The sequence below is a fragment of the Oncorhynchus masou genome, unplaced genomic scaffold, assembly GCF_036934945.1.
Source record: "Oncorhynchus masou masou isolate Uvic2021 unplaced genomic scaffold, UVic_Omas_1.1 unplaced_scaffold_531, whole genome shotgun sequence".
NCBI classification, from domain to species: domain Eukaryota; kingdom Metazoa; phylum Chordata; class Actinopteri; order Salmoniformes; family Salmonidae; genus Oncorhynchus; species Oncorhynchus masou.
The window spans coordinates 252,501-278,978 of record NW_027011718.1 but is presented as its reverse complement, the minus strand read 5'-3'; the positions used below and the strand labels follow the sequence as shown (position 1 = coordinate 278,978).

Sequence of the window (26,478 nt, the reverse complement as noted above, 5' to 3'; positions counted from 1 at the left end):
CTCTCTCTCTCTCTCTCTCTCTCTCTTCCCCTCCCTCTCTCTCTCTTCCCCTCCCTCTCTCTCTCTCTTCCCCTCCCTCTCTCTCTCTCTCTTCCCCTCCCTCTCTCTCTCTCTTCCCCTCCCTCTCTCTCTCTCTTCCCCTCCCTCTCTCTCTCTTCCCCTCCCTCTCTCTCTCTCTTCCCCTCCCTCTCTCTCTCTCTCTTCCCCTCCCTCTCTCTCTCTCTCTCTTCCCCTCCCTCTCTCTCTCTCTCTTCCCCTCCCTCTCTCCCCCTCTCTCTCTCTCTCTCTCCCTCTCTCTCTCTCTCTCTTCCCCTCTCTCTCTCTTCCCCTCCCTCTCTCTCTCTCTTCCCCTCCCTCTCTCTCTCTCTTCCCCTCACTCTCTCTCTCTCTTCCCCTCCCTCTCTCTCTCTCTCTCTTCCCCTCCCTCTCTCTCTCTCTCTCTCTCTCCCTCTCTCTCTCTCTCTCTCTCTCTTCCCCTCCCTCTCTCTCTCTTCCCCTCCCTCTCTCTCTCTCTTCCCCTCCCTCTCTCTCTCTCTTACCTCTCTCTCTCTCTTCCCCTCCCTCTCTCTCTCTCTTCCCCTCGCTCTCTCTCTCTCTTCCCCTCCCTCTCTCTCTCTCTTCCCCTCCCTCTCCCTCTCTCTCTCCCCTCCCTCTCTCTCTCTCTTCCCCCCTCCCTCTCTCTCTCTCTTCCCCTCCCTCTCTCTCTCTCTTCCCCTCCCTCTCTCTCTCTCTTCCTCCCTCTCTCTCTCTCTTCCCCTCCCTCTCTCTCTCTCTTCCCCTCCCTCTCTCTCTCTTCCCTCCCTCTCTCTCTCTCTTCCCTCCCTCCCTCTCTCTCTCTCTCTCTCCCCCCTCCCTCTCTCTCTCTCTCTTCCCCTCCCTCTCTCCCCCTCTCTCTCTCTCTCTCTCTCTCCCCCTCTCTCTCTCTCTCTCCCCTCTCTCTCTCTCTTCCCCTCCCTCTCTCTCTCTCTTCCCCTCCCTCTCTCTCTCTCTTCCCCTCCCTCTCTCTCTCTCTCTCTTCCCTCCCTCTCTCTCTCTCTCTTCCCCTCCCTCTCTCTCTCTCTCTCTCTTCCCCTCCCTCTCCCTCTCTCTCTCTCTCTCCCCTCCCTCTCTCTCTCTCTCTCTTCTCCCTCCCCTCCTCTCTCTCTCTCTCTCTCTCCCCTCCCTCTCTCTCTCTCTCTCTCTTCCCCTCCCTCTCTCTCTCTCTCTTCCCTCCCTCTCTTCCCCTCTCTCTCTCTCTCTCTTCCCCTCTCTCTCTCTCTTCCCCTCTCTCTCTCTCTCTTCCCCTCCCTCCCTCTCTCTCTCTCTTCCCCTCCCTCCCTCTCTCTCTCTCTTCCCTCCCTCTCTCTCTCTTCCCCTCCCTCTCTCTCTCTTCCCCTCCCTCTCTCTCTCTCTCTCTTCCCCTCCCACTCTCTCTCTCTCTCTTCCCCTCCCTCTCTCTCTCTCTCTCTTCCCCTCCCTCTCTCTCTCTCTTCCCCCTCCCTCCCTCTCTCTCTCTCTCCCCCTCCCTCCCTCTCTCTCTTCCCCTCCCTCCCTCTCTCTCTTCCCCTTCCTCCCTCCTTCTCTCTTCCCCTCCTCCCTCCCCCTCTCTCTTCCCCTCCCTCCCTCCCTCCCTCTCTCTCTTCCCCTCCCTCCCTCTCGCTCTTCCCCTCCCTCCCTCCCTCTTCCCCTCCCTCCCTCCCTCTCTTCCCCTCCCTCCCTCCCTCTCTTCCCCTCCCTCTCTCCCTCTCTTCCCCTCCCTCTCTCCCTCTCTTCCCCTCCCGCTCTCTCTTCCCCTCCCTCTCTCTCTTCCCCTCCCTCTGTCTTTCTCCCCTACCACTCTCTCTATCTCTCCAGTACACCTCGAGTATGAGGGCCAAGTATCTGGCCACCAGTGGACCGGACCAGAACCGACGGTCAGTCCCCAATGACCAGTTGGACCCAGCCAGCCGACCACATCCCCTCGCCAGACCACAGTCATCTGTCCACTAGAACCTTCCAGAACCTACCAAAACCTCCTACAACCTATTATAACCTACCAGAATCTTCTAGACAGAACTCATCAACCACAAAAGAACGGGAACAAACCAGAACCAATTTTTCATTCCACTAAAGAACCACAACCCACTAGAACCACCAACTCCTTAGAACCTGTTGACACAATAGTCCACGTATAGAACCAGAACCACTAAGGATCACAACCACCTCCTCGGCCCATAGGAACCACTAAAATAATACTTCTCAGATTCACCTGAACAGACCACAGTGGGTTGAAAACCAGAGCCAACCAACGGACCGCCCAGCCCAGCTCACCAGAACAGCGCCTCAACCAATCAGCCAACCAACACCAACCAACCTACCTACAGACTCCAGAAGATCACCATGAACCTTGTAGATCTCCCCCCTCCCCCCACCACCACCTCAGCTCCATCTCCCCTACAACCGTCCCACAGTCCCACTCAGCTCTACACCATCTCACGCTGGATCCTCCACCTCTTTACCAAGTATACTGCCCTCTGGTGGTCACTGCCGGTATGAGCCTGTTTATTAAGTATACTGCCCTCTGGTGGTGACTGCCGGTATGAGCCTGTTTATTAAGTATACTGCCCTCTGGTGGTCACTGCCGGTATGAGCCTGTTTATTAAGTATACTGCCCTCTGGTGGTGACTGCCAGTATGAGCCTGTTTATTAAGTATACTGCCCTCTGGTGGTCACTGCCGGTATGAGCCTGTTTATTAAGTATACTGCCCTCTGGTGGTGACTGCCGGCCGGCATTAGCCTGTTTATTAAATATACTGCCCTCTGGTGGTCACTGCAGGTGTGAGCCACACACACACAAACATCCTGTATAGAACTGTAAATAGTGAAATAGTATGAGTTACATTCTGGAGGAAGACTCAACTGAAACATGGTGGTATTTAGAGTGTGTTTCCAAGGACTGAGGCTGTATCTCATTCTAGGCCACACACACACACACACACACAGAGGCCTGTACGTGTGTGTACCCCTCTCTACTCTACCTGCCTCTGTAAACAACCGTCCTGCCATCTAATCTACCAAGCCACTAGGACACAGAATCTGACTGCAAAACGGCCCCCGGCACTCTGCAAAACGGCCCCCGGCACTCTGCAAAACGGCCCCCGGCACTCTGCAAAACGGCCCCCGGCACTCTGCAAAACGCTCCAACATTCCTGTAACATCTGGAGTTTAAAACTTCACTGCAAAGGGCTGTTGTGCAGACGGACCATGTGGTCTGAAGCTGAATCAGAAAGCCATGTTGTGGAGTAACCACTCTCTGTAGATAGATTTAGCCACCACTGTACAGCAGACAAAAGGATAAGGGAGAGCTCACCTGTGGGGTCACAACTCTGTAGAGGGATGTGAACTCTCCTAAACTGAAGGACATGGAGAGCTCACCTGTGGGGTCACAACTCTGTATAGAGGGATGTGACCTCTCCTAAACTGAAGGACATGGAGAGCTCACCTGTGGGTTAAACAACTCTGTATAGAGGGATGTGACCTCTCCTACACTGAAGGACATGGGAGAGCTCACCTGTGGGTTAAACAACTCTGTAGAGGGATGTGAACTCTCCTAAACTGAAGGACATGGGAGAGCTCACCTGTGGGTTAAACAACTCTGTATAATGAGGGATGTGAACTCTCCTACACTGAAGGACATGGGAGAGCTCACCTGTGCCAAAATAACTGAATAATGAGGGATGCTCAACTCTTTATCCCATCATTCCTTTTTTTAGTTCCTTAATTCTCAGAAAGGGAAAATAAATCCTGGATAATGTTGGATCATACGGTGAAAGACAGAGAAAGACTCTTAAAATAAAATGTGTTTTTAATTTAGTTTAAAAAAATGTAACTTGATAATTAAGATTTGGGTGCTGTGACCAACTTTCTCTTTAAATAAATAAAATGTTTACTTCATTTTTATTATTTCGTCAAACAGGGATCTTCTTTAACGACCTGACTAAAGGTCACGATGAGGTTAGAGGTCACAACCTTTCTCAAAACAGGAAGTTTTTTTTTTCTTCTCAGAAGCACAAACGATCTTCGAGGGGACGATGGGAGACGGAGAAGAAGGACATCCACACGTCGCCGTAATGTGTGTACGTCGTGGGAACGCTCAGAGCCTCGTGAAAGATGCCTGATCTCGCGACAGCTCTTGTTCCGTTTCCCGGTGAAGCGAAAGGAAACATCTCCTTAACCTAGGTTAGGGGCCAACCATAGTTAGACAGAGGACTCTCTAAAGACCCTCGTACCTTACTAGCTACTCTAACTCTATGGGGCTGCCAGTAGTTTATCTCTAGGGGCCGACCATAGAGTAAGATAGAGGACTCTAAAGTTCACTCTTACTTTACTAGGTACTCGATCTAACTCTATGGGTCTGCCAGTCGTTCTCTCTCTCGCTACTATGTGCCGTGAAGTGTATGATGATAATAGTGTAGCTGTGATCTCTCTCATCACTCTTGTGTGTGATGGCTCGTCCAGTGTAGTTTTGGTATTGCTCTCTTCTCTCCTGTGTGTGCTGTCTGTCTGTACGTACAGTACAGTGGTCTGTGTGTGCTGTCTGTCTGTACGTACAGTGGTCTGTGTTGCCAGCAAATGAAGGGTCATTACTTTTATCCAATCTTCATCTAAGAAACACACACACTAACGTTCATTGCAGACACACACATTGCAGACACACACATTGCAGACACACACATTGCAGACACACACATTGCAGACACAGACAGTATTCTTTATATCTAGCCATAGTCCTGTGAACTGTCTCACACACACACACACACACACACACACACACACACACAATAGAACTACAGTACACCCTCACTCCTGTAAATTTGACACTGGTTAGCATTTACATCATGGGAAATGTAGTGTATTAACTAGAGGGATTTCCAGTTAATGGGAGAAAGAGTCCATAGGAATTATCTTTCAAACGATCTTGATTAACTCGCTCTGGGTAGAAGTTGCCTTTAACCACAGATCTAGGATCAATTTACTCTCCCATTATCCTAATCTTAAACATTAGGCGGAACACAATTTTTTTTTCTTAGATCAGTGTCTAGGAAGCAACTTCATCCTACCCTGACAAGCTCAGTGTGTGTGTGTGTGTGTGTGTGTGTGTGTGTGTGTGTGTGTGTGTGTATATAATTTACTGTGAATGAAAGACCAGCGAGACAATCGTAACTGGCGTGATTCCACCCGTTCTTAATGTTCTGTTTATCACGTCACCATGACAACGCTACCTATACTACGGCGTTTTGCACGACGGGAGGAGGACCGAAAAAATAAATATATATATATATACACTGTTGGAAACTAAAAGAACCAATGGCCTTTTCTTAAACTTGTAACAATCTAAAAACTCTTCATATCACACGTTTTAATTTGTCTGTCTTCTAAAAAAAATAATCATAAAAAAACAAACTATAGCTAGCTCTTTTTGTAGGGTAATAATAATAATTATTATTATTATTATGGCAAGAGCACCATTTTGTTTTCTGTTTTTCTTTATAATAATGCTGAATGACTGTCTTGAATTGCATTTTTTATTTTATTTTAATAAAACTGTACTGTAGATTTTTTTTGATGGTGGTTTTTATGTACCTGGCTACAACAACGGTTTACTAAGATGATAATACTGTCTGTTCTCAACTGTGGTGGTGACATTATTGAGCCTGGAATCCATGTTTTAAAAACAGAATTAAAACAACTTTGACTCAGAACGACTGGAGTGGTCTGTTATTGTATGACACATCTCCTCTCTCCTTCTATCTGTACATCTCCTCTCTCCTTTCTCTCGCTAACTTTCTCTCCCTGTCTCTGTAATGATACATATCCTCTTTCCCTCTATCTGTACATCTCCTCTCTCTCTCTCTCTGTAATGACACACTCACTGACAGTAGATGGCGATATTCATGTATGTTGGTCACGGATTAAAGAGTGAGTGTTTCTCTTTGAGACGCAGTGTTGTCTGAAAGTAGATGGAGTAGCCAGCCTAATAGAAACAGTAGCCAGCCAAATAGAAACAGAGCCAGGCTCATAGAAACAGTAGCCAGCCAAATAGAAACAGTAGCCAGCCGAATAGAAACAGTAGCCAGGCGAATAGAAACAGTAGCCAGGCGAATAGAAACAGTAGCCAGGCTAATAGAAACAGTAGCCAGGCTAATAGAAACAGTAGCCAGGCTAATAGAAACAGTAGCCAGGCTAATAGAAACAGTAGCCAGGCTAATAGAAACAGTAGACAGCCTAATAGAAACAGTAGCCAGGCTAATAGAAACAGTAGCCAGGCTAATAGAAACAGTAGCCAGCCTAATAGAAACAATAGCCAGCCTAATAGAAGCAGTAGCCAGACAAATAGAAAAAGTAACCAGACAAATATAAATGGTAGCCAGCCAAATAGAAACAGTAGCCAGCCAAATAGAAGCAGTAGCCAGGCTAATATAAACAGTAGCCAGCCAGGGAGTTCTGGGCTGATGGGGGCTCTGGTACATTCTAATGCCTTGATTTCATTCCATATACAGAGCTCAATACGTAATACCCAATACCCAATACTAATAATATAAACAGTAGCCTGCTCAATACTCATTCACTACTCATTCAATACTTTAATAACTTTACCTCCCAGCTTGGTAACATGAGTTGTGTTATTGAGTTGAAAAGACATGACTTTCTCATTAAAATTACCTGAAAATGTATGAATTCAATGAGTTAGTTGTTTTGGATATCTAGGCTCCGGGTTTGTATGATCGGGATTAACGTTGTAAATTGGATTAAAAAACATTAACGTTGCACCTGTCTTCTCTTGAGAAAGTCACTACAGTTTTCCTGACATACATTCGTTACCAGAGTGATATTTGTTCAAATTACACGGAACAAAAATATAAAAATGGAACACTCAACTTTTTTGGGAAGATTTTACCGAGTTACAGTATATGAAAAATAAAATCAGTCAATAGAAATAACTGCATTAGGACCTAACCTATGGATTTTACATGGCTGGGAATACAGATATGCATCTGTTGGTCACAGATACCTTAAAAAGAAAGTAGGGGCGTCTGACCACCATTTGCCTCATGCAGAACGGCACACCTTCTCTTAAAGTGGATCAGGCTGTTGATTGTGGCCTGTGGAATGTTGTCCCACTCCTCTTCAATGGCTGTGCGAAGTTTGCTGGATATCGGCGGGACCTGGAACACTCTGTCGTATATATGTCGATCCAGAGCATTCCAAACATGCTCAACGGGTGACATGTCTGGTGAGTGTGCAGGCCATGGACGGATCGGGACATTTTCAGCTTTCAGGAATTGCGTACAGATCCTTGTGACATGGGGCCGTGCGTTACCGTGCTGAAACATGAGGTGATGGCGGCGGATGAATGGCACCACAATGATCCTCGGGATCTCGTCACGATGTCTCGGTGCATTCAAGTTGCCATCGATAAAATGCAATTGTGTTTGTTGTCTGTAGCTTATGCCTGCCCATACCATAACCCCCACCGCCACAATGGGGGCACTCTCTTCACAGCGATGACATCAGCAATTTGCTTGCCCACACGATGCCATACATGTGGTCTGCCATCTGCCCAGTACAATTAAAACCGGGATGAATCCGTGAAGCGTGCCAGTGGCCAGTGGCCATCGAAGTTGAGCATTTGCCCACTGAAGTCAGTTACAACCACGAACTGCGGTTTCTGACAGTTTGTGCAAAAATGATTTGCAAACCTGTCCTTTTATCGTCCACAGCACAAGGTGCACCTGTGTCATCATCATGCTGTTTGAATCAGTTTCTTGATATGTCCCATATGTCAGGTGGATGGATTATCTTGGCAAAGGAGAAATGTTCGCTAACAGGGATGTAAACAAACAGAATGAGAGAAATACATGTCTTTGTGCTTATGGAACATGTTTCTGGGTTGTTTTATTTCAGCTCATGAAACATGGGACCAACACTGGGTGGGTCGGTGGGTCTGTGGGTGGGTCTGTGGGTGGGTCGGTTGGTGGGTCGGTGGGTCGGTGGGTGGGTGGGTCGGTGGGTCTGTGGGTGGGTCGGTCGGTGGGTCGGTGGGTGGGTGGGTCGGTGGGTGGGTCGGTCGGTGGGTCTGTGGGTGGGTCGGTCTGTGGGTGGGTCGGTCGGTGGGTGGGTCTGTGGGTGGGTCGGTCGGTGGGTCGGTGGGTGGGGCGGTGGGTGGGGCGGTTGGTGGGTCTGTGGGTGGGTCGGTGGGTGGGTCGGTGGGTGGGTCTGTGGGTGGGTCGGTGTGTTGGTCGGTGGGTCGGTCTGTGGGTGGGTCGGTCAGTGGGTCGGTCAGTGGGTCGGTGGGCCGGTCGGTGTGTCGGTCGGTGGGTCGGTGGGTGGGTCGGTCTGTGGGTGGTTGGGTCGGTGGGCCGGTCGGTGTGTCGGTCGGTGGGTCGGTGGGTGGGAGCCACAGAAAGAGAAACAGACATGTGTTATCTGGGTGCGTAGCCAGTGACTCAAACTGGGTCAGAGGGTAAAGGTGAAGGGTCAAACATTCCTAGACAACCCCCCCCCAACACACACGGCCAGTCCGCAGCAGAGCCAGAGAGCGATAGGAGATACATGTCACACCTGCTGATGTAAGACTCTTATCTCTGCTGCGTCTGCACAGATTTTAATACATGTTTTAATGTAGCCTTGATTTAACTGCACAGATAATACTGTGTGTGGGGAGTTGTCTAGTTTAGTCACTATAACAGGACTGTCTCTAATGAGGGACCGACTGATGAGGACTAATGGAGAGGGGGGAGAGAGAAGGAGAGAGGGGGGAGAGAGAAGGAGAGAGGGGGGAGAGAGAATCTGTTTGTGTCTCGGTCTGAGTGAGAATCTCTTTGCATTATAAGGCTGAATAAGGCGCTATAAGGCTGAACAAGGCATTATTAGGCTGAATAAGACATTATTAGGCTGAACAAGGCATTATTAGGCTGAATAAGACATTATTAGGCTGAACAAGGCATTATTAGGCTGAATAAGACATTATTAGGCTGAACAAGGCATTATTAGGCTGAACAAGGCATTATTAGGCTGAATAAGACATTATTAGGCTGAATAAGACATTATTAGGCTGAACAAGGCATTATTAGGCTGAACAAGGCATTATTAGGTTGAACAAGGCATTATTAGGCTGAATAAGACATTATTAGGCTGAACAAGGCATTATTAGGCTGAACAAGGCATTATTAGGCTGAACAAGGCATTATTAGGCTGAATAAGGCATTATTAGGCTGAATAAGGCATTATTAGGCTGAATAAGACATTATTAGGCTGAACAAGGCATTATTAGGCTGAATAAGGTGCTATAAGGCTGAACAAGGCATTATTAGGCTGAATAAGACATTATAAGGCTGAACAAGGCATTATTAGGCTGAACAAGGCATTATTAGGCTGAATAAGGTGCTATAAGGCTGAACAAGGCATTATTAGGCTGAATAAGACATTATTAGGCTGAATAAGACATTATAAGGCTGAATAAGGCGCTATAAGGCTGAACAAGGCATTATTAGGCTGAATAAGACATTATTAGGCTGAATAAGACATTATTAGGCTGAATAAGGCGCTATAAGGCTGAATAAGGCGCTATAAGGCTGAATAAGGCGCTATAAGGCTGCATAAGGCATTATTAGGCTGAATAAGGCGCTATAAGGCTGAATAAGGTGCTATAAGGCTGAATAAGGCTGAATAAGGTGCTATAAGGCTGAATAAGGCACTATTAGGCTGAATAAGGCATTATTAGGCTGAATAAGGCTGAATAAGGCATTATTAGGCTGAATAAGGCTGAATAAGGCGCTATAAGGCTGAATAAGGTGCTATAAGGCCCTATAAGGCACTATAAGGCTGAATAAGGCACTATAAGGCTGAATAAGGCACTATAAGGCTGAATAAGGCACTATAAGGCTGAATAAGGCACTATAAGGCTGAATAAGGCATTATTAGGCTTTATTAAAAAAGCAGAGAATAGCAACCACTGTGGTGAGACAAAAGGCAATATATTCAGCGTTCAAATCCCTTGAGATACTGCTGTCTTTCTATAGTCCAGATACTGGAGAATACATCCAACAACAACAATGACAACGACAACGACAACAACACAGTAAAATCCCAATCAGAAACTGTCCTGATCAAAATAATAACATAAACACACATGACTGAAGGAGATGATGTTCAGTGGTCAAAACAGAACAGGTCTTTATCTACAGAGGCCCAGTCCAGGAGGAACACTTCTCATAAACAATCTCCAATCAGAAACCCATTATGGGTCAATAAATACCTCACAGAGAGAGAGACAGAGACAGAGAGACAGAGAGAGACAGAGAGACACAGAGAGGGAGACAGAGAGAGAGAGACAGAGAGAGACAGAGAGAGAGAGAGACAGAGAGAGAGACAGAGAGAGACAGAGAGACAGAGAGAGAGAGACAGACAGAGAGAGAGGTCAACAGAACACTTATTAAGAACACGAGAACATGTGCGTGTTCCGCTCATACAAAAACAATCCATGGCCCATAGAACAGGTCCATTATGATGCATGATGGGTGGACTGGCGGCCAATGGGAGAGTACCCATGAGTCAAATTACCAGGGTTAAAGGTTCCCGAGACTGTTCTAGTCATTCTATTTCTGTTTCCTCCGCTCTGATCCCTCCCAACATGCCTCATGATTCCACTACTAAACATAGAACGAGAACGGCCGCCTGTCTGCCCGTTATGGCGCCGCTGACATGAATAGGGAGGCCCGTTCTACTCCTTCTACATTCCTCTGTTTACAAATGTACATGAGATATATATCGTCATGGTAACAAAATGCATAGTCTGTCTTCAATACAATAGGATGTTGGGTTTAAAGTTCTTTGCCCCCCAATGGCATTTCTGGAACCATATTCATAAAGAATGTCAGAGTGCTGATTTAGGATCAGTTTGTCCTTTTAGATTATAATGAATAAGAGAGGGCACCTGATCCTAGACCAGCAGCCCTATTCTGAGACCTGCTTTCGGTACACAGTCCCTGGTGCTTCAGAACTCCCAGCAAAGTGCTTGGTCACCATCCAACTCCAAGTCATTGTTACTGTGGTCTGATTGACAGCTGTCTGATGGAATAACAAGATGACACCGAACAGTTATAAACAATCAACTGTTTAAAACAACGAGCAGTAAAACACACCACTTCACTGGTCTGGTAGAGATCCGGAGTCTGTTGACATTACTTTTTTTACATTTTTATCCACAATAAACCTTAATATTGGGAAGAATATTGAAAAGGAAAAAAACAAACAATTAAACAGTACACAGTTTGTATATCCTTCAGTCTCCAAGATGCAGGAAGAGGAATGTTGAACACCAAAGAGGATGTAGAACCATTCTCCTTAGCAACCAAGGGGGGGGGGATAACAACTTCCACTCACAAAACAGATAGCCTGGTCCCAGATCTGTTTGTGCTACCATGCCATCTACATCGCTGTGGTGGACGAGACAAACGTCACATTGAGTTCGTGACAAGGAGTTGATGACAGCACAAAAACAGACTGGAACTCAGGCTACACAGCGGAGCGACACAACAGACTGGAACTCAGGCTACACAGCGGAGCGACACAACAGACTGGAACTCAGGCTACACAGCGGAGCGACACAACAGGCTGGAACTCAGGCTACACAGCGGAGCGACACAACAGGCTGGAACTCAGGCTACACAGCGGAGCGACACAACAGCCTGGAACTCAGGCTACACAGCGGAGCGACACAACAGCCTGGAACTCAGGCTACACAGCGGAGCGACACAACAGCCTGGAACTCAGGCTACACAGCGGAGCGACACAACAGGCTGGAACTCAGGCTACACAGCGGAGCAACACAACAGACTGGAACTCAGGCTACACAGCGGAGCGACACAACAGACTGGAACTCAGGCTACACAGCGGAGCGACACAACAGACTGGAACTCAGGCTACACAGCGGAGCGACACAACAGGCTGGAACTCAGGCTACACAGCGGAGCGACACAACAGCCTGGAACTCAGGCTACACAGCGGAGCGACACAACAGCCTGGAACTCAGGCTACACAGCGGAGCGACACAACAGCCTGGAACTCAGGCTACACAGCGGAGCGACACAACAGCCTGGAACTCAGGCTACACAGCGGAGCGACACAACAGCCTGGAACTCAGGCTACACAGCGGAGCGACACAACAGGCTGGAACTCAGGCTACACAGCGGAGCACCACAACAGCCTGGAACTCAGGCTACACAGCGGAGCGACACAACAGGCTGGAACTCAGGCTACACAGCGGAGCGACACAACAGACTGGAACTCAGGCTACACAGCGGAGCGACACAACAGCCTGGAACTCAGGCTACACAGCGGAGCGACACAACAGCCTGGAACTCAGGCTACACAGCGGAGCGACACAACAGCCTGGAACTCAGGCTACACAGCGGAGCGACACAACAGGCTGGAACTCAGGCTACACAGCGGAGCACCACAACAGGCTGGAACTCAGGCTACACAGCGGAGCGACACAACAGCCTGGAACTCAGGCTACACAGCGGAGCGACACAACAGCCTGGAACTCAGGCTACACAGCGGAGCGACACAACAGCCTGGAACTCAGGCTACACAGCGGAGCGACACAACAGCCTGGAACTCAGGCTACACAGCGGAGCGACACAACAGGCTGGAACTCAGGCTACACAGCGGAGCGACACAACAGCCTGGAACTCAGGCTACACAGCGGAGCGACACAACAGACTGGAACTCAGGCTACACAGCGGAGCGACACAACAGCCTGGAACTCAGGCTACACAGCGGAGCGACACAACAGCCTGGAACTCAGGCTACACAGCGGAGCGACACAACAGCCTGGAACTCAGGCTACACAGCGGAGCGACACAACAGCCTGGAACTCAGGCTACACAGCGGAGCGACACAACAGCCTGGAACTCAGGCTACACAGCGGAGCGACACAACAGGCTGGAACTCAGGCTACACAGCGGAGCGACACAACAGCCTGGAACTCAGGCTACACAGCGGAGCGACACAACAGGCTGGAACTCAGGCTACACAGCGGAGCGACACAACAGCCTGGAACTCAGGCTACACAGCGGAGCGACACAACAGCCTGGAACTCAGGCTACACAGCGGAGCGACACAACAGCCTGGAACTCAGGCTACACAGCGGAGCGACACAACAGCCTGGAACTCAGGCTACACAGCGGAGCGACACAACAGCCTGGAACTCAGGCTACACAGCGGAGCGACACAACAGCCTGGAACTCAGGCTACACAGCGGAGCGACACAACAGGCTGGAACTCAGGCTACACAGCGGAGCGACACAACAGGCTGGAACTCAGGCTACACAGCGGAGCGACACAACAGGCTGGAACTCAGGCTACACAGCGGAGCGACACAACAGCCTGGAACTCAGGCTACACAGCGGAGCGACACAACAGACTGGAACTCAGGCTACACAGCGGAGCGACACAACAGGCTGGAACTCAGGCTACACAGCGGAGCGACACAACAGACTGGAACTCAGGCTACACAGCGGAGCGACACAACAGACTGGAACTCAGGCTACACAGCGGAGCAACACAACAGCCTGGAACTCAGGCTACACAGCGGAGCGACACAACAGCCTGGAAACAGAGGCTCTCTGTCCGAGCTGCAACACACAGAGACATCTGCAATCAGCAACTTCACAACAACGTCGCGCTCGTCCCCCCCCCCAACAGGCCTCTCTGGGAGGGACCAGGGGTTAGAGGTCAAGGGTTAGAGGGCGTAAGGATCCGGTGACGGAGAGATCCAATGTCGTCCCACGAGGTGCCCCCCCCCCCCCCCGAGGCCCTAGGAACCCCAAAACGATCCGACTCCATCCCTGTGACACCAAGCAGGACATGAGAGCTGGAGAAAGCCGTTCTATGGTCAGAAGGCACCGTATCATGACATCATCATTCTGGAACCATACAGAGGGAGGCTATTGGCTGTTTCTCCTGTTCTCTCCTCTGTCTATCCATTCATCAATATCTCTAGTCTCTCTTCTCCACTTCTCTCCTCTGTCTATCCCTTCATCAATGTCCCTCTTCTCCACTTCTCTCCTCTGTCTATCCATTCATCAATATCTCTAGTCCCTCTTCTCCACTTCTCTCCTCTGTCTAGCCATTCATCAATGTCCCTCTTCTCCACTTCTCTCCTCTGTCTATCCATTCATCAATGTCCCTCTTCTCCACTTCTCTCCTCTGTCTATCCATTCATCAATATCTCTAGTCCCTCTTCTCCACTTCTCTCCTCTGTCTAGCCATTCATCAATGTCTCTCTTCTCCACTTCTCTCCTCTGTCTAGCCATTCATCAATGCCTCTCTTCTCCACTTCTCTCCTCTGTCTATCCATTCATTGATATCTCTAGTCTCTCTTCTCCACTTCTCTCCTCTGTCTATCGCCCCTTCTGTGTCTTTGCTCCATCTCTCGTCTTCTCCCCTCTTTCCGTGTCTCTGGACTGGTGGGGTCAGTACCTCAGTACCAGGTCAGGGCTGAACACCACGGAGTGTCTGGGTACAAGACACAATGGACAGACCTGAACCTGAGAGAGAGAGACGGGGGGGGGGGGGAGAGAGAGGAGGAGGGAGAGAGAGGGGGAGAGAGGGAGGGAGAGGGAGAGAGAGGGGGAGAGGGAGGGAGAGGGGGAGAGAGGGGGGGAGAGGGAGGGGGGAGAGGGAGGGAGGGGGAGAGGGAGGGAGGAGGAGGGAGGAGGAGGGGAGGAGAGAGGGGGAGAGAGGGAGGGAGAGGGAGGAGAGGGGGAGAGAGGAGGGAGAGAGAGGGGGAGAGAGGAGGGAGAGAGAGGGGGAGAGGGAGAGAGGGGGCAGAGAGGAGGGAGAGGGAGGAGAGGGGGAGAGAGGAGGGAGAGAGGAGGGAGAGAGGAGGGAGGGAAAGAGAAGGAGGGGAGAGGAAAGAGATGGGGAGGGAGGGAAAGAGAAAGAGGGAGAGAGAGGGGGTGAGAGAAGGGAGAGAGAGGGGAGAAAGAGGAGGGAGAGGGAGAGAGAGGGGGGAGAGATGGGGAGGGAGGGAAAGAGAAAGAGGGAGAGAGGGGGGTGAGAGAAGGGAGAGAGAGGGAGAGAAGGAGGGGAGGGTGAAGAGATGGGGAGGGAGGGAAAGAGGGAGGGAGAGAGGGGGTGAGAGAAGGGAGAGAGAGAGAGGGAGAGAAGGAGGGGAGGGGGAAGAGATGGGGAGGGGGGAGAGATGGGGAGGGGGGGAGGGAGTAGGGGGAGAGAAAGAAGTGAGAGAAGGGAAATTAATTTGACACCACATGGAAACTGCTTGCTGTGACTTTTAACACAACAACTTGAAAACACATAATAGAGAGTTTTGCACGCAAACACTCACTTAGACAATGTAGGCTCTCAAAATACACACACACACAAACCCTACATTACCTGGTAGGGTCTTTGTCCAATGAGAGCGCTCCTCTTACATTGATTATGTTTCTCTTACTGTCAAACGTTCCATAACTCAGAGTCACCTGTAACGGCAACACGCACACACACACACACACACACACACACACACTGCATTAAATAAATGAGAAATTCAATTCAGTAGGCTAGTATTTATCCCTGTGTTCCATTGGCTAGTATTTATCACTGTGTTCCATTGGCTAGTATTTATCCCTGCGTTCCATTGGCTAGTATTTATCACTGCGTTCCATTGGCTAGTATTTATCCCTGCGTTCCATTGGCTAGTATTTATCCCTGCGTTCCATTGGCTAGTATTTATCATTGTGTTCCATTGGCTAGTATTTATCGCTGTGTTCCATTGGCTAGTATTTATCGCTGTTTTCCATTGGCTAGTATTTATCGCTGTGTTCCATTGGCTAGTATTTATCCCTGTGTTCCATTGGCTAGTATTTATCCCTGTGTTCCATTGGCTAGTATTTATCACTGTGTTCCATTGGCTAGTATTTATCGCTGTGTTCCATTGGCTAGTATTTATCGCTGTGTTCCATTGGCTAGTGTTTATCACTGTGTTCCATTGGCTAGTATTTATCACTGTGTTCCATTGGCTAGTATTTATCACTGTGTTCCATTGGCTAGTATTTATCACTGTGTTCCATTGGCTAATATTTATCACTGTGTTCCATTGGCTAGTATTTATCCCTGTGTTCCATTGTCTAGTATTTATCACTGTGTTCCATTGTCTAGTATTTATCCCTGTGTTCCATTGGCTAGTATTTATCCCTGTGTTCCATTGGCTAGTATTTATCCCTGTGTTCCATTGGCTAGTATTTATCCCTGCGTTCCATTGGCTAGTATTTATCCCTGCGTTCCATTGGCTAGTATTTATCCCTGCGTTCCATTGGCTAGTATTTATCACTGCGTTCCATTGGCTAGTATTTATCCCTGTGTTCCATTGTCTAGTATTTATCACTGTGTTCCATTGGCTAGTATTTATCACTGTGTTCCATTGGCTAGTATTTATCACTGTGTTCCATTGGCTAGTATTTATCACTGTGTTCCATTGGCTAGTATTTATCTGTGTTCCATTGGCTAGTATTTATCACTGTGTTCCATTGGCTAGTATTTATCACTGTGTTCCATTGGCTAGTATTTATCAGTGTTCCATTGGCTAGTATTTATCCCTGTGTTCCATTGGCTAGTGTTTATCCCTGTGTTCCATTGGCTAGTATTTATCCCTGTGTTCCATTGGCTAGTATTTATCCCTGTGTTCCATTGGCTAGTATTTATCACTGTGTTCCATTGGCTAGTATTTATCGCTGTGTTCCATTGGCTAGTATTTATCACTGTGTTCCATTGAAGCTTAACAGGGTCCATACTCCATAGTAGTATTACTGTATGTGTATGTGTGTGTGTGTGTGTGTGTGTGTACCTGGTGGTGTATCTGTGTCGGTGACACCAGCTGAAGGTTCTCCAGGTGAGAGTGGAACAGTGGGGAGCGGATAAGACCCACCCCTAGCAACGCCTCGATGATGTAACCAATCGTGCAGTCGTCAGGGAGACGAATACGATCAGCTGTTGTCATGAAATTACCTCCACTGGGGACCAGGAGAGAGAGAGAGACAGAGACACAGAGAGAGACACAGAGAGAGACACAGAGAAAGAGAGAGAGAGACACAGAGAGAGACACAGAGAGAGACACAGAGAGAGACACAGAGAGAGACACAGAGAGAGACACAGAGACAGAGACACAGAGACAGAGACACAGAGAGAGACACAGAGAGAGACACAGAGAGAGACACAGAGAGAGACACAGAGAGAGACACAGAGAGAGACACAGAGAGAGAGACAGAGAGAGACACAGAGAGAGACACAGAGAGAGACACAGAGAGAGAGACAGAGAGACACAGAGAGAGACACAGAGAGAGACACAGAGAGAGACACAGAGAGAGACACAGAGAGAGACACAGAGAGAGACACAGAGAGAGACACAGAGAGAGACACAGAGAGAGACACAGAGAGAGACACAGAGAGAGACACAGAGAGAGACACAGAGAGAGACACAGAGAGAGACACAGAGAGAGACACAGAGAGAGAGACAGAGAGAGAGACAGAGAGAGACACAGAGAGAGACACAGAGAGACAGTGAATATGTAATGTGTGGAAACTGCCTACTGACTTCCAAAATAAACACACTTCTGTACGCAAACTCACAGAAAAGCAGGAGAATAACCCACTGTGTCTCAATACACACACACACACACACACACACAGTCTCACCTGGCCCAGGGGCTCATCTTGAGGGCGAGACCTCGACTAACACAGAACCCAGCTCCTCCTGTGGCAAACCAGAAACGCACTGGACGCTGACAGCACACAACATGCATACATAATACACACAATATTACTAACATGTAATAAACACAATGTATGGCATTATATAGGCAGATACATACAAATATAAATGGAAACCCACACATACATTCATATTCAATATTATTGTTATTATATAAATCTATAAAAAATATAGAACCACCCAACTAGCACATAGCGTTCTGAGAACCACCCAGCTAGCACATAGCGTTCTGAGAACCACCCAACTAGCAAATAGCGTTTTGAGAGCCACCCAACTAGCACATAGCGTTCTGAGAACCACCCAGCTATCACATAACGTTCTGAGAACCACCCAGCTATCACATAACGTTCTGATAACCACCCAACTAGCACATAACGTTCTGATAACCACCCAACTAGCACATAGCGTTCTTAGAACTACCCAACAGCGTTCTGGAGAGAGGGGCCTTAGCGCGGCTCTGAGAGACCTGTGCAACGCTCCACAAACACGTTAGCTTGACGACAGTGTTTTGTTACGTCAAACTTATGTGCCCATAAGGGAGCCGGGATTCATGCAGACTAAATAGCCTCACGGAAGCACAACGTGGTACCCCTCGTTCAATGTTGTTCACAGGGGTTTATCAATCTCCCCGGGGTGGGAGTAATACATTGGGTGATTCACTCTCTGTCCACAAGGGGGCACCCATCCCCATAGATGGCTCATTACTGGGATTCATTGCTGATTCCTGCCTGTAGTTCCCTTTATTTATTTTTTAATTTTACCTTTATTTTACTAGGCAAGTCAACAAATTCTTATTTTCAATGACGGCCTAACTGCCTGTTCAGGGGCAGAACGACAGAGTTGTACCTTGTCAGCTCGGGGATTCGAACTTGCAACCTTTCGGTTACTAGTCCAACGCTCTAACCACTCGGCTACCCTGTCGCCCCAATTGGCCCTGCATCAACTCTATCTCGTTAAGTGCATTCAGGTGTATTGGGCCGTGCCCACTAATGCTGTTTGTTTGAATAGACTAAAAGTAACAGCTTTGTATGAGTTAAAAAACATGAAAATTAATTTCCATGTGTCCTATCTATACTTGGAGTTCAAAACCTAAACTAAGCTAGCAGTGTTATTGAAACATTCAGTGAAAAGTTATAAAAAAAAAAAAATCCAAATACTCTTTTAAGCATTGTTCTCAAAACATTATTTAATTACCTTCAAATAACCTGTAATTTTCATTCTCAGAACGTTAATAAAACCTCCCGGGAACCATAGCAAAACGTTCGCAGAACCTCCCTGTTAACTTCAAAATGTACGTTCCCAGAACAGGGTAAAAGTTAACTTCTGTTCTCAAAATGTAAAAAAAAAAAAAAAAAAAAAAAAAAAACAGTTCAGTTTTACCAGTCAGGAAAGGTATGGCTTCATTCCCAGAACTAATGGGAAACCAAAAATGTACGTTCCCACAACTTCCAAGGAACCAAAATATGCTTGCTGGGTTATATAGTCACAAAAACAAAATAATGGTTAAAATGAGAAACATGTTTTAGGTTAGTGAACACATTAATTCCTGGTCCCTTACCGTGTGGGCGTCGCCAAACCTCTCGGTGGCTTCTAGCGGTCGGTCGAGGCTAGGCCGGCCAATGTAGACGTCGTGGGCGTGGCTGTAGTGAGACAGGAGCTTCACAAGGGGACGTATGTTCACGTAGTTATCGTCATCCACATGGCAGAACCACCTAGAAGGGTTAACCACAATCAGTATCAATATCGTCATGGTCAGAACCATCTAGAAGGGTTAACCACAATCAGTATCAATATCTACATGGTCAGAACCACCTAGAAGGGTTAACCACAATCAGTATCAATATCTACATGGTCAGAACCACCTAGAAGGGTTAACCACAATCAGTATCATTATCTACATGGTCAGAACCATCTAGAAGGGTTAACCACAATTAGTATCATTATCTACATGGTCAGAACCATCTAGAAGGGGGAACCACAATCAACTTGACTTTGATTCTTCAGCCATTAACACAAACTGCTAATTCATTGCAGTGTGTGTGTGTGTGTGTGTGTGTGTGTCTGTGTATGTGTGTGTGTGTGTGTGTGCGTGTGTGTGTGTGCGCGTGTGCGTGCGTCTTACTTCTTGCCAGAGCTGATGAAAGTGTCGTATTCGACGGCCATTTTACAGGACAGAGCCTGGCGACTGTGGGCCGCTGAACAGTTCGTATTGATCATGTGACTCCCTGTGGGAATAACGTCAACCAATCAGTCAGTCAGACAGTCAGGAAATGAGCCCTGGGGTCAAATGATGCACATAACACATTTCAGCACAACACAGGACAGTATGTGACTTTTAACAAAGATGATAGGATGCTATTGTGTTACTATGGTGGCAAAACAGTTTTGAATGAGTCAGAAATATTTGCTTCCAGTTATAATCTGGCACCTCTAGAATAACAATATTAGCTTCCTGTTATAATCTGGCACCTCTAGAATAACAATATTAGTTTCATGTTATAATCTGGCACCTCTAGAATAACAATATTAGTTTCATGTTATAATCTGGCACCTCTAGAATAACAATATTACCTTCCTTTTATAATCTGGCACCTCTAGAATAACAATATTAGTTTCATGTTATAATCTGGCACCTCTAGAATAACAATATTAGTTTCATGTTATAATCTGGCACCTCTAGAATAACAATATTACCTTCCTGTTATAATCTGGCACCTTTAGAATAACAATATTAGTTTCATGTTATAATCTGGCACCTCTAGAATAGCAATGTTAGTTTCATGTTATAATCTGGCACCTCTAAAATAACAATATTAGTTTCATGTTATAATCTGGCACCTCTAGAATAACAATATTAGTTTCCTGTTATAATCTGGCACCTCTAGAATAACAATATTAGTTTCATGTTATAATCTGGCACCTCTAGAATAACAATATTACCTTCCTGTTATAATCTGGCACCTTTAGAATAACAATATTAGTTTCATGTTATAATCTGGCACCTCTAGAATAGCAATGTTAGTTTCATGTTATAATCTGGCACCTCTAAAATAACAATATTAGTTTCATGTTATAATCTGGCACCTCTAGAATAACAATATTAGTTTCATGTTATAATCTGGCACCTCTAGAATAACAATATTAGTTTCATGTTATAATCTGGCACCTCTAGAATAACAATATTAGCTTCCTGTTATAATCTGGCACCTCTAGAATAACAATATTAGTTTCATGTTATAATCTGGCACCTCTAGAATAACAATATTACCTTCCTTTTATAATCTGGCACCTCTAGAATAACAATGTTACCTTCCTGTTATAATCTGGCACCTCTAGAATAACCATATTAGCTTCCTGTTATAATCTGGCACCTCTAGAATAACAATATTAGTTTCATGTTATAATCTGGCACCTCTAGAATAACAATGTCAGTTTCATGTTATAATCTGGCACCTCTAGAATAACAATATTAGTTTCATGTTATAATCTGGCACCCCTAGAATAACAATGTTAGTTTCATGTTATAATCTGGCACCTCTAGAATAACAATGTTAGTTTCATGTTATAATCTGGCACCTCTAGAATAGCAATGTTAGTTTCATGTTATAATCTGGCACCTCTAGAATAACAATGTTAGTTTCATGTTATAATCTGGCACCTCTAGAATAGCAATGTTAGTTTCATGTTATAATCTGGCACCTCTAGAATAACCATATTAGCTTCATGTTATAATCTGGCACCTCTAGAATAACAATATTAGTTTCATGTTATAATCTGGCACCTCTAGAATAACAATATTAGTTTCATGTTATAATCTGGCACCTCTAGAATAACAATATTAGTTTCCTGTTATAATCTGGCACCTCTAGAATAACAATATTAGTTTCATGTTATAATCTGGCACCTCTAGAATAACAATGTTAGTTTCATGTTATAATCTGGCACCTCTAGAATAACCATATTAGCTTCATGTTATAATCTGGCACCTCTAGAATAACAATGTTAGTTTCATGTTATAATCTGGCACCTCTAGAATAACAATATTAGTTTCCTGTTATAATCTGGCACCTCTAGAATAACCATATTAGCTTCATGTTATAATCTGGCACCTCTAGAATAACAATATTAGTTTCCTGTTATAATCTGGCACCTCTAGAATAACCATATTAGCTTCATGTTATAATCTGGCACCTCTAGAATAACAATATTAGTTTCATGTTATAATCTGGCACCTCTAGAATAACCATATTAGCTTCATGTTATAATCTGGCACCTCTAGAATAACAATGTTAGTTTCATGTTATAATCTGGCACCTCTAGAATAACAATATTAGTTTCCTGTTATAATCTGGCACCTCTAGAATAACCATATTAGCTTCATGTTATAATCTGGCACCTCTAGAATAACAATATTAGTTTCCTGTTATAATCTGGCACCTCTAGAATAACCATATTAGCTTCATGTTATAATCTGGCACCTCTAGAATAACAATATTAGTTTCATGTTATAATCTGGCACCTCTAGAATAACCATATTAGCTTCATGTTATAATCTGGCACCTCTAGAATAACAATGTTAGTTTCATGTTATAATCTGGCACCTCTAGAATAACAATATTAGTTTCCTGTTATAATCTGGCACCTCTAGAATAACCATATTAGCTTCATGTTATAATCTGGCACCTCTAGAATAACAATATTAGTTTCCTGTTATAATCTGGCACCTCTAGAATAACCATATTAGCTTCATGTTATAATCTGGCACCTCTAGAATAACAATATTAGTTTCATGTTATAATCTGGCACCTCTAGAATAACAATATTAGTTTCATGTTATAATCTGGCACCTCTAGAATAACAATATTAGTTTCATGTTATAATCTGGCACCTCTAGAATAACAATATTAGCTTCCTGTTATAATCTGGCACCTCTAGAATAACCATATTAGCTTCATGTTATAATCTGGCACCTCTAGAATAACAATATTAGCTTCCTGTTATAATCTGGCACCTCTAGAATAACAATATTAGCTTCCTGTTATAATCTGGCACCTCTAGAATAACAATATTAGCTTCCTGTTATAATCTGGCACCTCTAGAATAACAATATTAGCTTCCTGTTATAATCTGGCACCTCTAGAATAACAATATTAGTTTCCTGTTATAATCTGGCACCTCTAGAATAACAATGTTAGTTTCATGTTATAATCTGGCACCTCTAGAATAACAATATTAGCTTCCTGTTATAATCTGGCACCTCTAGAATAACAATATTAGCTTCCTGTTATAATCTGGCACCTCTAGAATAACAATATTAGCTTCCTGTTATAATCTGGCACCTCTAGAATAACAATATTAGCTTCCTGTTATAATCTGGCACCTCTAGAATAACAATATTAGTTTCCTGTTATAATCTGGCACCTCTAGAATAACAATATTAGCTTCCTGTTATAATCTGGCACCTCTAGAATAACAATATTAGCTTCCTGTTATAATCTGGCACCTCTAGAATAACAATATTAGCTTCCTGTTATAATCTGGCACCGTCAGAACGTGTGTATGTGTGTTTTTATTTTTGAACCTCACCCATCCTCTTCCTCAGCCTGTCATCCTCTCCATCGGTGAATACATGTGTCTGAAAACACACACACACACACACACACACACACACACACACACACACACACACACACACACACACACACACATAAATAGAAGGTCAGTGTGTGTGTGTGTCAATCATTAATGTAGTGTGAATAGTGAGCCAGCGCTACTCTGTAGAACAATAGTCAGACAGGATGTGTCCCATTTAGTACACTGTTCCCTATTGGGGAGGGACGGCTCATAGGAATGGCTGGAACGGAGGCAAATGGAATGTCGTCAAACACATGGAAACCATGGAAACCATGCGTTTGGTGTCTTTGATAGCGTTCCACTGATTCCGCCCCAGACATCCCCAATCAAGGTGCCACCAACCTCCTGTGAGAGATATCTATATCTATATCTATCTATATCTATATATATACACACACACACACTGCATTCAGAAAGTATTCAGACCCCTTGACTTTTTCCAAATTTTGTTACGTTACAGCCTAAAACAGAACAACATTCTGTTCCATCATTGTTCCATCTGACTGGTCTAAAACAGAACAACATTCTGTTCCATCATTGTTCCATCTGACTGGTCTAAAGCAGAACAACATTCTGTTCCATCATTGTTCCATCTGACTGGTCTAAAGCAGAACAACATTCTGTTCCATCATTGTTCCATCTGACTGGTCTAAAGCAGAACAACATTCTGTTCCATCTGACTGGTCTGAAACAGAACAACATTCTGTTCCATCTGACTGGCCTAAAACAGAACAACATTCTGTTCCATCTGACTGGTCTGAAACAGAACAACATTCTGTTCCATCTGACTGGTCTAAAACAGAACAACATTCTGTTCCATCATTGTTCCATCTGACTGGTCTAAAGCAGAACAACATTCTGTTCCATCATTGTTCCATCTGACTGGTCTAAAACAGAACAACATTCTGTTCCATCTGACTGGTCTGAAACAGAACAACATTCTGTTCCATCTGACTGGTCTAAAACAGAACAACATTCTGTTCCATCATTGTTCCATCTGACTGGTCTGAAACAGAACAACATTCTGTTCCATCTGACTGGTCTAAAACAGAACAACATTCTGTTCCATCATTGTTCCATCTGACTGGTCTGAAACAGAACAACATTCTGTTCCATCATTGTTCCATCTGACTGGTCTAAAACAGAACAACATTCTGTTCCATCTGACTGGCCTAAAACAGAACAACATTCTGTTCCATCTGACTGGTCTAAAACAGAACAACATTCTGTTCCATCATTGTTCCATCTGACTGGTCTAAAACAGAACAACATTCTGTTCCATCTGACTGGTCTAAAACAGAACAACATTCTGTTCCATCATTGTTCCATCTGACTGGTCTGAAACAGAACAACATTCTGTTCCATCATTGTTCCATCTGACTGGTCTGAAACAGAACAACATTCTGTTCCATCATTGTTCCATCTGACTGGTCTGAAACAGAACAACATTCTGTTCCATCATTGTTCCATCTGACTGGTCTAAAACAGAACAACATTCTGTTCCATCATTGTTCCATCTGACTGGTCTGAAACAGAACAACATTCTGTTCCATCATTGTTCCATCTGACTGGTCTGAAACAGAACAACATTCTGTTCCATCATTGTTCCATCTGACTGGTCTACAACAGAACAACATTCTGTTCCATCATTGTTCCATCCGACTGGTCTAAAACAGAACAACATTCTGTTCCATCATTGTTCCATCTGACTGGTCTAAAACAGAACAACATTTTGTTCCACAGGGTTGTTTTCACTACAGCGGAAAGTGCTTCCTTCCTCTGACACATGTAATGGGACACACACGAGGGTAGTGGTAGTTTCTAGACCACAGCCACAGCATTGAGTGGAGACAACAGTGCTGATACTGGATCTGAGCCAAGACTAAGGTACACCACCCAGCACCATGACAGCTACTGACCAGTCCAGGGGGGGGGGGGGGTGCTATGTCCAGGGGGGGGGGGTGCTATGTCCAGTGGGGGGGGGGGGGTGCTATGTCCAGTGGGGGGGGGGTGCTATGTCCAGTGGGGGGGGGGGGTGCTATGTCCAGTGGGGGGGGGGGGGTGCTATGATCAGTGGGGGGGGGGTGCTATGTCCAGTGGGGGGGGGGTGCTATGTCCAGTGGGGGGGGGGGGGGTGCTATGTCCAGTGGGGGGGGTGCTATGTCCAGTGGGGGGAAGGGGGGGGGGGGTGCTATGTCCAGTGGGGGGTGTGTGTGTGTGCTATGTCCAGTGGGGGGGGGGGGGGGGTGCTATGTCCAGTGGGGGGGGGGGTGCTATGTCCAGTGGGGGGGGGGGGTGCTATGTCCAGTGGGGGGGGGGATGCTATGTCCAGTGGGGGGGGGGGGGGTGCTATGTCCAGTGGGGGGGGGTGTGTGTGTGTGCTATGTCCAGTGGGGGGGGGGGGGGTGTGTGTGCTATGTCCAGTGGGGGGGGGGTGTGCTAGTGTGCTAGTGTGACATTCAATGATAGACCATACACATCCAGTACCAGTCAACAGTTTGGACAGACCTACTCATTCAAGGATTTTTGTTTATTTAAAAAAAACTATTTTCTAACCAAAAAAGTGTTAAACAAGTAAAAATATATTTTATGTGTTAGGTTCTTGAAAGCCCCCCCCCGACACTCACACACTCCGTTGTATTAGCATACAGCTGCTGTAGTTAACTAGAGACGGAAAACTCCCTGGGAGAAAGTCTTTGTTCCAACTCTCTCTGACACATTCCTCACATCACTTCCACTGCCGTGTGTGTGTGTGTGTGTGTATTTATTTATTTATTTATTTATTTATTTATTTATGTATGTATGTATGTATGTATGTATGTATGTATGCATGTATGCATGTATGTATGTATGTATGTATGTATGTATGTATGTATGTATGTATGCATGCATGTATGTATGTATGTATGCATGTATGTATGTGTGTCTGTATGTATATGTGTGTGTGTGTGTGTGTGTGTGTATGTGTATGTATGTGTGTGTGTATGTGTGTGTGTATGTGTGTGTATGTATGTATGTATGTATGTATGTATGTATGTATGTGTGTG

The 26,478-nt window shown here is 45.8% G+C and overlaps 1 protein-coding gene and 1 pseudogene across 1 annotated transcript in view; one reads left to right on the top strand and one right to left on the bottom strand.

The window, feature by feature from the left end:
* The window catches only part of LOC135535912 (protein tweety homolog 3-like), a 95,938-nt gene extending 90,218 nt beyond the window's left edge, over positions 1 to 5,720 (top strand). Inside the window, 1 exon segment of the mRNA XM_064962312.1 lies at positions 1,834 to 5,720. Within this exon segment, the coding sequence (XP_064818384.1) occupies positions 1,834 to 1,968 (135 nt within the window). The 3' untranslated portion in view covers positions 1,969 to 5,720.
* An 8,134-nt stretch (positions 5,721 to 13,854) lies between these two features.
* Positions 13,855 to 26,478, bottom strand: part of LOC135535915 (beta-1,3-N-acetylglucosaminyltransferase lunatic fringe-like) — a 34,951-nt pseudogene continuing 22,327 nt past the window's right edge.